The sequence below is a fragment of the Triticum urartu genome, chromosome 6, assembly GCF_003073215.2.
Source record: "Triticum urartu cultivar G1812 chromosome 6, Tu2.1, whole genome shotgun sequence".
Taxonomy (NCBI): domain Eukaryota; kingdom Viridiplantae; phylum Streptophyta; class Magnoliopsida; order Poales; family Poaceae; genus Triticum; species Triticum urartu.
In genome coordinates this window covers 100,083,459-100,095,653 of record NC_053027.1, presented here as the reverse complement: position 1 = coordinate 100,095,653, position 12,195 = coordinate 100,083,459, and the positions used below count along the sequence as shown (strand labels likewise).

Here is a 12,195-nt window from a genome sequence, read left to right as displayed (position 1 = left end):
TAGCTAACTTATGAGCTTATGACATGACGACCTTCAAAAGAAAAATTACATTGGAACGATAATGATCTGGACTTTATTTCAGAGATGATCGAACCATAGGAGCCTTTGTATCCTCTTGTTATGTCACCAATGACCTGCTTGCAATCTGAAGCCACAACCATTCGCTGAATATGAAGATCTTCCGCTAGGGTAATAGCCTCCCGGCATGCAATAGCCTCAAGTGTGGTTGGGTCCCAAATCCCCGCGATGACCAAAGCTGAGCTCCCCAAGAAAATACCACTGCTGTCCCTGCAAATAGCTACCATCGTTCCCCCTCTATGTGTCCGTACAGTTGCATCAACATGGATCTTGGCATAATTTGCTGGAGGAGCCTTCGGTCTTTGCCTGACCGTATTAGTGTTTGTTGTCCTTTGGCGGACAGGCTTTGGAACTCTCACTGCTTCCAGGTCGGATATGAAGCAGGTAATGAATGTGTGTGTTGCATGGGGGGGGGGGGTTGAAAGATTGCCTCGTGTATGGCCTTTCTTCTCGACATCCAAATTGCCCAAAGTGTTACTAAGAGGAGAACAAACTTTTCATGTGAAAGCGCAACAAGAAGGCTAAACAACCAGCTCTTCGCCCTCATTTCTGTCGTAGCAACCAGTGTACTCCCTAGTTCCTCATCCACCAGGGCCCATGTGCATGTCAAAACGGTGCACTCCAAAAGTGAATGCCGCCATGAATCCACTGTGCCGTAGAAGCTGTAGGTGCTTGAGTTTGTCATATGGCGGTGCGCTCTGACATCCTCCGTAGGTAGCGACTGTTTCGACAGTCTCCACAAGAACACACATACTTTTGCCGAGACCTCCGTCTTCCATAACAATTTCCATGACCCCTCCTCGGCTCGAGCTGATGAAGATCCAGTCGAACCCTCCAACCATGCTTCCCGTCGGTTCCTCGTCGTGATGAGCATGTTGTAGGCCGACCGAACTGTAAATTGGCCACTCCTGTCGTGAGCCCAGCTCCAGAAGTCCGGCATGTTCATAGTGCATATTGGTATGTTTGATATCACACTGACGTCAAAAGGCATGAAGGTGGCATCTAGCAGTTGTTTATTCCATGTGGCATTAGTGATGTCGATAAGATCGGAGACCCTCAAAGGCGGGTTAGCTGAGATACACCCGTATGGTCTCATCATTTCCTCGCGGGGTAACCAATTGTCCTCCCATATGTATGTACTCTCTCCATTTCCTATACGTTTGATCAAACCTTGTTTCAAGGTGTCCCGACCCTCAATAATGGCCCTCCATATCTGACTAGGCTGACTCCCCAACGTTGCATGCAGGATCGAAGTATGGGGGTAGTAGATGCTCTTAAGCACACGGGCACTCAGAGACTCTGGGTCCTGTAGCAAGCGCTACGCTTGTCTTGCCAGCATCGCGAGGTTAAACAACTCAAAGTCTTTGAACCCCAGTCCTCTAATACTCTTAGGCTGCGTCATTGCTTTCCATGATACCCAATGAGGCTTTCGCTGCCCATTAGTGCTTCCCCACCAGAACTTCCTAATCAACATGTTTAAGTGCTCGCAAAGTCCTCTTGGAAGCTTAAAACAAGACATTGAGAAGACAGGTATTGCTTGCGCAACTGCTTTGACTAACACTTCCATCCCTGCCATTGACATTGTCCGCTCCATTCAGCCTTGAATTTTGCTCCACAACCTATCTTTGAGGTATTTGAAAGCACCATTTTTCGAGGTCCCGACATCTGACGGCATACCCAAATATTTCTCGTTCAGCGTTTCATTTGGGACGTTTAGAAGTCCTTTAATCTCATTTCGGACACTTTCCGGAACCCCCTTGCTAAAAAATATTGATGATTTAGCGTAATTTACTCTCTGACCTATTGCTTGACAGTAGGTTTCCAGCACTTGGTTCACCTCGGTAGCACCCACATCATTTGCCTTGAAGAACAGCAGGTTGTCATCAGCGAATAGAAGATGGTTAACTCGTGGTGCCGTAGCTGCCACCTGCACCCCTCTCAAATTCGATGACTCCCCTCTTGACTTTAAAAGGCACGACAGGCCCTCTGCTGCTATCAAAAACAAATATGGAGATATCGGGTCACCTTGCCGGATCCCTCTTGACGGTTTGAACTCCTCAAGCTTCTTCCCATTAAACATGACCGAGAAGTTTACTGAAGTAACAAGACTCATAAAAAACTCAACCCAATTGCTTGTGAATCCCAGCTTGAGCATCATGGCACGTAGATAGTCCCATTCTACCCTGTCATATGCCTTCATCATGTCCAGCTTCAGAGAACAAGACTGGTTTTTCTTTGCCTTATTCCTCTTCATGAAATGCAAGCATTCATAGGTAGTTATTGTATTATTAGTGATTAACCTGCCTGGAATAAATGCTGATTGCTCATCAGAAATTATATCTGGAAGGATTTGCTTGAGCATGTTGGAAATAACCTTGGAAGCGATCTTGTACAACACGTTATAGAGGCTAATTAGGCGAAACTGTGATAGTAAGGTGGGGTTTTTTACCTTTGGTATGAGGACCAACACAGTATCATTAATGCATGCTGCCGATTCGGTTCCCTCAACAATCTTTAGCACTACTTTCGTCACATCATCCCCACAGACCTCTCAGTGCCGCTGAAAGAAATGTGCCGGGAACCCATCAGGGCCCGGTGCCTTGATGGGAACATTTGGAACAATGCTTGTTTGACCTCCTGTTGAGTATATGGTACATTAAGGATCTCATTAACAGCTGGAGTGACCTTTGTTGGGACTGTATCAAGTACTCGGTCCATGTTTTGTACCCCTTCTGAAGTGTACAAGTTTTTGTAAAACTCAGTGGTCAACGCTTCCATCTCTGCCCTGTCCTCTTTGATCGTCAGCACGTTGAAGTGATTTTATCTGTTTTTTCCGGCACCGTCGGTTCGCCCTCAAATGGAAAAAATAAGTGTTTTATCCCCATGAGTTAACCAATCAAGACGTGCCCTCTGGCGCCACAACATTTCCTCACGATAGAATAGTTCAATCAATCTATCTACAACCTTTGTTTCCTCATGCGTCGGACCGGATCTTCCTTGGGTAGAGCGCAGGTACTCCAGGCGGGCCTTTAATTGGTTGATCTCTTTTTTAACCGAGCCAAAGTGGGTGCGATCCCAGGCCGACAGGTCCCCTGCAAGATTCCTGAGCTTCTCGTGCAGCGAGACCGCAGTTTCCGTTGGTTGCATGTTCCATCGGTGGCTGAAAGTGGTGAATAAAGAATCCTCCCTCTCCCACATCATTTCATATTTAAAAGGTCTGGGACCCGCAGTGCATGCATGCAACTCACATAACATGAGAAGGATTGGTGAATGATCTGATCCGGCTGCGTTTTAATGGGTTAGGGACGTAGATGATAAGGCCAAGAGCCACTCAGGGTTTACAAGACACCTATCCAGCCTCACCCTTGTATACGTGCCTCCCGCAACCTTTTTTTCGAACATCCAATCCGTTCCAGTGTATCCAATATCTGTCAGGCCGCATGAGTCAACCACTTCTCTGAACGCTTCAACTTGAGCTTGACTCCGGGTTCTAACTCCGTCATGTTCACGGATATGTAAAACTTCATTAAAGTCACCTATTACCGACCATGGCCTATTCCGTATTTCATCTATCCCCCGTAGGGTATTCCACGTATGATATCTTTCCGGTACTTGAGCTTCACCATACACAAAGGTCACCCTGACCTGCAAATCCGCCAAACCATCAACAAGAGTATCAATATGGTACTTTGAGTAACCAGTAATTTCAACTTTTATTTCATCATTCCAGAAAATTCCAAGACCACCACTTCGTCCAGAACTACTAACAACAAAACTTTTATTGTAACCTAAAGTGTCTGCTAAGTTTTCAACTCTCGATCCCTCTATTTGTGTTTCTACACTACATAGGATAGAGGGGGCAAATTGCCTCGCTAATTCGCGAAGCTCACGAACTGTTGCGGCTTTGCCAATTCCGTGGCAGTTCCAACTTAGCAGACTCATTGCGCTGGGCGCGACCCCACTGGGAGGCCCGCCAATCACGCATCGGTGGTTTTGTTGAGGGCTAGAGCCTTACTCGCAGCAACTTCACTGGTAGATGTACTAGGCTTGTTCCTCTTCGGTTCCTGTTTGGACGAGGGACTGGCTGGAACAGTTGGTGCAGGGAGCGAGAGCATCGTTTTAGCCAGTACCGCTTGGCTTGGGGAATGTTGATCAATCATAAGAGCAGCCCCAGAAGCTACCCTTTTCCTATTCTTATCTTCCTCCTCCATAGCAACATCTTTCTCTGAATCATACTCTGAGCTTTCACGATCCTGGTTGTACATGGGATTATTTTGCATGGTCGAGCGACCTCCACCTCTACCAGTGCGGCCTCTGCCACGGCCTCCCCTAGATCCACTGCCTTCTCCCGGTCCATTGCCCGGTCCCCTGAACCAGCTCGCCTTGAGATCCTTGAACACCAACGCCTTCGCAGGGTGAATCCCGTCACCACATTTCTTAAACAGATGCCCCAAATTGCCGCACACAACACACCAACCAGGCAATCTCTCATAGTTTACCCTGAAGATGACTCGCTCTAGGGAGTCCTTCTTTCTGATCACAAGTGAAACAACGTTTTTGAGGGGCTTTGTGACGTCAATTCTCACCCGGACACGCATGAAGTTACCTTCAAAGTCGTGCGATTTAGGTTCAGTAAATATGAATTCGCCCACTGTCGATGAAAGAGCCTTTACTTTGGGGAAGTATCCGTCTGGTAGGACGTGGATCTGGATCCATATGTCAATTTGTTCAGTTCAATCAATGAAGGCTTCGTGAACCCATCACACGGTGCAAGGACCACCGCCTTTCCCTTAAAATTCCACGGTCCTTCTTCCATCACTCTTTCCCAATCACCCAGACAAGAGAATTGCAATGTATAGAGATTACCCTCAAGCGGCGTGATCTACACCTCTTGCGCCAGATCCCAGGCCACCCTCATGTTCTCATAGAACCAATATTGGTTGTAGGATTTGTCGGAGTGTACCCTGGCGATCGCCATCCAGCGGGTCGCCTCCGCCGGCAGCTCGCCTTACTCCACCACCACATCCTGCAGTTCATCCTCCTTAAGCCCAAGCTCCGCCATCATTGCTTCGAGATCGGATTTGGCTGTTCCCGAACTTGACGCAGAAGAACCCATGATGCCCTAGCCCGAGGTTGTTTAGATCCGCGGGCGGTATGAACCCTAGCGCCGTCGCCAATCCCCCGTCGACTCCGAGGCCCCAAGACACCAAAGATCACCGGAGGGGGTAGAACGGTAGGGGAGAGAAGTCTCTACGGGAGGCCAGCCGCCATCGCCGAGAGTAGGAAAAACCCTAACGAGAGGGGAGAAGTTTCTTGATTGTTTTCATTCAGCCCAGATGAAAAGAAAAAAACAACCCACAACTGACCTAACAGGCCTTGTAGTCTAGTCATATGGGCCGAACACCGTTTCATTCCAAACAATAATTCCGAGCACCGGTCCAGCCCTAAAATAAAGGGGAGCGTCCAGCCCCATTAAAGAAACTGAAAAAAATCGCCGGGGCGCGTGCTCGGTAGGGCAGGGTGGGGGGTCCCCGATTTCAAATGCCTCCCCATTCCACGCCCAAAAGGGGGAGAAGAGACGAGCACCCGCACCCCGTGAGGTTTCCGTTTGTCCACTCCTGCTGCCGCTGCTGCTCGCGCCCGCCGCCACCGCCGCCGCCGCCGACTCGAGGAGGGAGGCCGTGGATGGAGATCGCGCGGTCCGCCGCCGCCGTGGGCTGCTCCAAGGAGCACCAGAGGATCTACGCCGACTGGTTCGCCATCGCCGACCCAGGTGCGTGTTCTCGCAACCTTCGCCGTTCCCACCACCAGCGCCCCCAAATCGAAGGATTGGGAGGGGATGGCCGACGCTTTGCTGATTCTCCGGTGGCCGCGTCCCCGGCTGTCCCTGCAGATGGAGACGGGCGCGTCACGGGCGCCGACGCCACCAAGTTCTTCGCCATGTCCGGCCTCTCCCGCGCCGACCTCAAGCAGGTGAGTGAACCGGCCGCCGATACCCCGAGTTTTGCCGCTGGTGGATGGGAGTCTAACTAGTCCGTTGTCGGTCGATTCAAGGTCTGGGCGATTGCTGACTCCAAGCGTCAGGGGTACCTCGGCTTCGGCGAGTTCGCGGCTGCGATGCAGGTTTGCCCACTTTTGCCCTCACCGTTTAGTCGCGTCTGTGCTGCTGGTAGTAGGAGATGTGAGATGTGACTGTGCGGTGTTGACGGTTTCGTCTGTTGCAATCTGCAGCTCGTTTCTCTCGCTCAAGCGGGCAATGAGATCACCCAGGACAGTCTCAAGCGTGAAGGTTGGTGACACCTTGTTATGATGTGGGCTGTGAACTGCGCCTCATCTGTTTTTATTTCCGCTGAGTTCAGCTGTGTGTGATGTTTGAGCTGGATGGCTTGTGGCTGTGTTTGCAGATCTGAGTAGCTTCGATCCTCCTGTGATGAAAGGTCTTGATGAACTGCTTGCTGTAAGTTTACAAAATGTATAGATTACCCTGTGGCATTCAAGTAAATTTACCGCCTCTCACACTAACATGGTATTTTGTAATGGGTATTTCTTTTTTAGAGATCAATGGCTATTGTGAATGTAGTTCGCCCACAAGAAAATGGTAATCAGTCTGCCCCCTTTTCCCACGGTAAATCATGATAATAAAGTCCTCTATGATGCTAATCATTTCTGTTCTGTTCAGGCACCCCTCAGGTGCAAGCACCTTCTACAAACAGCTGGTTCAGTTCCAAATCAGCAAAGAAGGTACTCTACTTATGTGCAATCTTTCCATTTTCAGTAACTTTGTCATTGCAGCACATATTATTTTTCTCTCTTTGTTGTTAACTAAACCACTGTAACTTATTGAATCATCGAAGCTGTCTTTGCCAATTAGAGCATGTATTCACAGCAGTCTCTTTCTTTGGTGCTTTGTAGATTCAAACGCCTCTGACTGCTGTTACTTCTGTAATTGATGGCTTGAAAAGACTCTACATCGAAAAACTGAAGCCTTTAGAAGTTGCATACCGGTTCAATGATTTTGCCTCCCCATTGCTGGTATAGACTTCTGTTTAAACCATTGTTTTCCTATGATTTACAGATCACAATGTTCTCAACCTCATCTTCTTTCATCCTGATTGTGTTATTGAGTCATTACTTTCATGTCATTGCATTTATTCTTCCATATTTCAGACGAACAGTGACTTCGATGCGAAGCCAATGGTTATGCTCTTGGGTCAATATTCTACAGGGAAAACAACATTCATTAAGCACCTGTTGAAATCAAACTTCCCAGGTTTGGGGCTTTATTTAATACAGAAAACCTGAGTTTCATTTTTAGCCACACCATCTATTTTGGTGGTACGTTTCTCTATAACATCAGACTGCAACTTTAATTGGCCTTTCGAAATGCAGGAGCTCATATCGGACCAGAGCCCACTACTGACAGATTTGTGGTTGTGATGGTAAGTGTTGCATGAATATTTATGTACATGCAGCAAGGATAAGAGATTTTTCAGATGATTACTGCTTGAGCATATTTACTCGGAATGCTTGCTTTTCAGTGTTAACTGAATTGTTTATGTTGATTGGAAAACATCAGCTCTTTCTTTTGTAAGAAACAAAGATGGCATACAGATATGGACCAATGACAGTAGAGTCTGTTCTGCCCAGCTTCATCAATTTTGTAGCATGATGTGAGGATTTAATACTCCCTCCGTCCCATAATATAAGAGCGTTTTTTATACTAGTGTAGTGTCAAAAACGTTCTTATATTATGGGACGGAGGAAGTAGTTGCTTTTGTTTCTATGTCAGCAAAAGCATGAATTGATGAGAGCTGTTAATAAACACATAACTTGGTAATAACCCAGGAGTTTGAGAAGTTTTTTTATCACGACGGTGTTGTGCTCGTAGTTTGCTGAAATACAATGGGACACAGAAGACAACTGCTGTTTTGTTTATCCCACTTTTCATTAAAAAATTCCTTTAGTGGCTAGAGTTTTAATACACACGTGTAAAATATTTATGCACTTTCTTTTGAGACAGGATTTGTGGCTGACATTTGACATAAAAATCTTATCAATTTGCATTCCCTATTTGCTTATATTGTTAATGTACTCGTATTTATCCCATTGATCTCTCATATTTTCCCCCCACATCAGTCAGGATCTGATGAAAGGACTGTCCCTGGCAATACAATTGCAGTCCAAGCTGATATGCCTTTCAATGGTCTTACAACATTTGGGGGCGCATTCCTATCAAAGTTTGAATGCTCTCAGATGCCACATCCTGTAAGCATTAATTGAGATACTAATACATGTGAAACAATCATTTCAGACACTGATAGCTGCCTTGTTTTTTGAAGCTACTGGATCATATCACCTTTGTCGACACTCCTGGTGTTCTCTCTGGTGAAAAGCAAAGGACCCAACGTAGTTATGATTTCACTGGTGTAACTTCATGGTTTGCTGCAAAGTGCGATGTTATTCTTCTATTGTTTGATCCTCACAAGCTCGATATCAGTGATGAATTCAAGCGTGTCATTTCTTCTTTACGTGGGAATGAAGACAAAATACGTGTGGTGCTGAACAAGGCAGACCAAGTTGACACTCAGCAGGTATATGTTTTTCTTGCAATCTACTTGTAAGTTCCTGCTATTTTTTTCCCTATGTATAACCCGGCACACATGATTATATGAAACCAAAATTTTCCCTTATGTGTGCTGCAGCTTATGAGAGTGTACGGTGCACTGATGTGGTCTCTTGGGAAAGTTCTAAACACCCCTGAGGTTATGCGTGTCTACATTGGGTAATAGTCCTCTTCTCTATAATGCTTTAAGTCTTTAGTAATATTACTTCTGGAGACTGAAGGTTGTACCAAAATGTATATTCTTGAAGACCAAAATGCAGTGTGAAACTGTGAATCCAGCACCAGGTGTAGGACTGACTGTGTGTTCATATTTTTGCATCGTAACCTGAAACTCACGTCGAAGTTAATATTTGCAGGTCGTTTAATGACAAACCTGTGAATGAATCAGCTGTTGGGCCAATTGGAAAGGAATTGTTTGAGAAAGAGCAAGAGGATCTCCTTGCTGACCTGAAAGACATACCTAAGAAGGCTTGTGATCGCCGGGTAAGTAATGTGTCATGTGTATGCAATTCTTATATGGACTGCAGAATTTCAATTTGACTGGCCCACCATTTCCATGCGTAGGTCAATGAGTTTGTGAAGCGTGCTAGAGCTGCGAAGATCCATGCTTACATAATTGGCCAGCTGAAGAAGGAAATGCCTGCAATGATGGGGAAAGCCAAGGCTCAACATCGACTCATTGACAACTTACAAGATGAGTTTGCAAAGGTACTTTCATACAAAACAGCGTCCCAAGATGAAACCAAATGAATTTCAGTTACGCCTGCATCTTGATTCATAAATTGCCTCCTTTCTGCACAATGTGCTTGCTCCATTGACGCCTGAGATGTATTGGAAACAGGTCCAGAGGGAGTACCACCTTCCGGCGGGCGACTTCCCTGACTTGGAGCACTTCAAGCAGGTGCTGGCCGGGTACAGCATCGACAAGTTCGAGAAGATGAAGCCCAAGATGGTGCAGGCCGTGGACGACATGCTCGCGCACGACATCCCGGACCTCCTCAAGAACTTCAGCAACCCTTACCAGTGAACTTGCTGCTGACCTCTCGTCAGTCGCAACTTATTCCTCAAGTGTTGTTCGTCTGCCATGACTCATGATGGAAGTAGGCAAGCGTGAGAGACCCATCGCATGTGCAAGGTTATGCCTGCCCTTTGTGCGGGAAAAGCGATAAACGTGTAACACAACGTTCAGAGACGCGTTGGCTCTTTCCTTTTGTCTTCAGTGCTGTACTGCCGTAGCCTATGCACCTTTGACAACTGTTCGGAATAGATACTTGGTGGGAGAATTCAAGATGAATGGGCACTATAGTAGGACTTGTGTTTTTTCGGGCAATTTTGGCAGAAACATACATGGATTCAAAATTGCAGAAATGAAGTTTAGAAGGAAGAAACATTTCCTGAAGAATTCCATGTGTGGCAGCAGAGCAGACGCAACCCGCCTGCTTACCATGTGTCGCTGTGTCGGCTCCCAGCAATCTCATCCACCAATCGTGCGCTTAAAATCCCGTCCCGTAGATATATAAATAAAATAAACGGCGCAACCAAGATCGACCGCACGGCACGCACCGGCAGGGCAGGCGGCAGCGTCGGCGAATATGCCCCGCTAGTGGCCGACGGCGCTACTGCCGACCGTGGCCACCACCGCGATTCCGCACCCATCCATCCATCACAGAAAGGGGCAAAAAAAATCCGTCCACCAGACAGACAGACGGTCAGTCTACCAGCGGCCGGGAGAGGGGGTACGCGTCGCGCTGACGCCGGGCGGGAACGCGGTGCGGGGAGGGGGAGGTGACGACCCGACCCCAACCCCAACCTCACCCGACCCGAGGAGGACGGGGACGTGGACGCGGTCGATTGGAATTGGAATGGAATAATAATCATAAACAAACCGACGCGACGCCCGGTCGTGGGCGGGCCCGCCGCGTCAGCCGGCCAGCCCGCTGCCGACCAAACACACAAACAAGGCGCGCACGGTGGAGTCGCCGAGGGAAGGAGGCCGAGCGAGCGCGAGACGAGAGAGACCACACCAGACGAGGCGAGCGAGACCACACCAGGCTCCGCCGAGGGAGGGGAGGCGAGGCGAGGCGGCGCGATGCGGCGCGCGAGGCCGCCGCCGGGGCCGGGGCTGGAGGGCGAGGAGGTGCGGTACCGCGGGGTGCGGCGGCGCCCGTCGGGCCGGTACGCGGCCGAGATCCGCGACCCGGCCAAGAAGACCCCGATCTGGCTCGGCACCTTCGACTCCGCCGAGGCCGCCGCGCGCGCCTACGACGCCGCCGCCCGGAACCTCCGCGGCGCCGCCGCGCGCACCAACTTCCCCGCCTCCCCCGCCGCGGCGCCGCCGCGCGCGCCGCCCCCCGCCCCCGTCGCCGCGCCGGCGACGATGGCCGCGGCGGCCACGTCCAGCCACAGCAGCACGATCGAGTCCTGGAGCGGCGGGAACGTCCCGCCCACCAGCGTCCTCTTCCGCGCCGCCGCGATCGGCGCCCCGGCCATCGAGGAGGACTGCCGCAGCTACTGCGGCTCCTCCTCGTCCGCGGTGTGCGAGGACGGCGCGTCGGGGGGCGCCGCCGCGGCCGCAGACGAGGCCGCCGCGCCGCCGCGCCCCTCCTCGTCCTCGCTGCCCTTCGATCTGAACCTGCCGGACCCCGCGGCCGCCGCCGACGAGATGGACTGGCGCTGCGACACGCTGCTCCGCCTCTGATCGGCCTCCCGCCTGCTGCTTCGGATGCGTCACCTCCCTCCCCCTTCCCGCTCCCGGACTAACGCGGCGGCGCGGCTGCCTACTGCGAAGTGCTTCTTCTACTATCTCGATAGAATTGGATTTTTGGTCTCCGTTTTACTACCACTCAAGTTCTGAATATCTGATACTCTGCCTTATGTGATAATGTGAATAAGCTCATCATCATCATATCATCATGTAATCCACGGGAAATAGACTGATAATTTTTGCCATCTTTCTGTCTTCTTACTTGTGTATCATCCACGAGTTGCTGCCTCTGCTATTTTGCTATAGTATCGATTAATTAGATGCCTAATGGAAGAAAGCAAGAGGAAATTTACATGAACTTGTGTGAACTGGGTCATTTGCTTTCCGATATTGTTGGCTGCTTATCGAGAGGTTTGGCACCTGAAACAGTGTATGATTTTGCTGTTCTGTATCTGTGCATTATGCAGCATGGCCGGAAAGCTTTTGGCCTGTGGCCTTCCTGCCGACACGATAAGCCATCGATGTGCACCACAAGATTTTCAAGGAGTTTGGATCATAGCGCTACTCTGATGCGTGTATGCTCTTGAGCAAATCATCACACTAGAAGAAGAACCCAAAATCGAGCAGCAGATGCAGGGCTCGGCTCTGGATCTCTGTGTGTGGTTTCCCATTCTGTTGTTGCTCCTGTCTCTCGAGGTCCATATTTATCCATGGTGCTAATCTCTGCTAAGTGTTGAGGTCAGATGTACTCTACTACTGTTCTTTGGGCAAGGATTAGCACAAGAGCAGG

The 12,195-nt window shown here is 49.2% G+C and overlaps 2 protein-coding genes across 2 annotated transcripts; both read left to right on the top strand.

The window, feature by feature from the left end:
- Positions 1-5,590: 5,590 nt before the first annotated feature.
- Positions 5,591-9,995, top strand: LOC125515879 (EH domain-containing protein 1-like). Its single transcript, XM_048681370.1, has 16 exons — positions 5,591-5,851; positions 5,972-6,051; positions 6,133-6,201; positions 6,310-6,367; positions 6,483-6,535; positions 6,634-6,676; positions 6,758-6,819; positions 6,991-7,110; positions 7,246-7,348; positions 7,468-7,517; positions 8,215-8,343; positions 8,418-8,669; positions 8,781-8,860; positions 9,058-9,184; positions 9,266-9,409; positions 9,543-9,995. The coding sequence occupies exons 1-16, from the start codon at positions 5,620-5,622 to the stop codon at positions 9,726-9,728; spliced, it is 1,788 nt and encodes a 595-aa protein (XP_048537327.1). The 5' UTR covers positions 5,591-5,619; the 3' UTR covers positions 9,729-9,995.
- Positions 9,996-10,456: 461 nt separating this feature from the next.
- LOC125515880 (ethylene-responsive transcription factor 3-like) lies at positions 10,457-11,650 on the top strand. The gene has a single exon (XM_048681371.1). The coding sequence runs from the start codon at positions 10,791-10,793 to the stop codon at positions 11,397-11,399; it is 609 nt and encodes a 202-aa protein (XP_048537328.1). The 5' UTR covers positions 10,457-10,790; the 3' UTR covers positions 11,400-11,650.
- Positions 11,651-12,195: the final 545 nt, after the last annotated feature.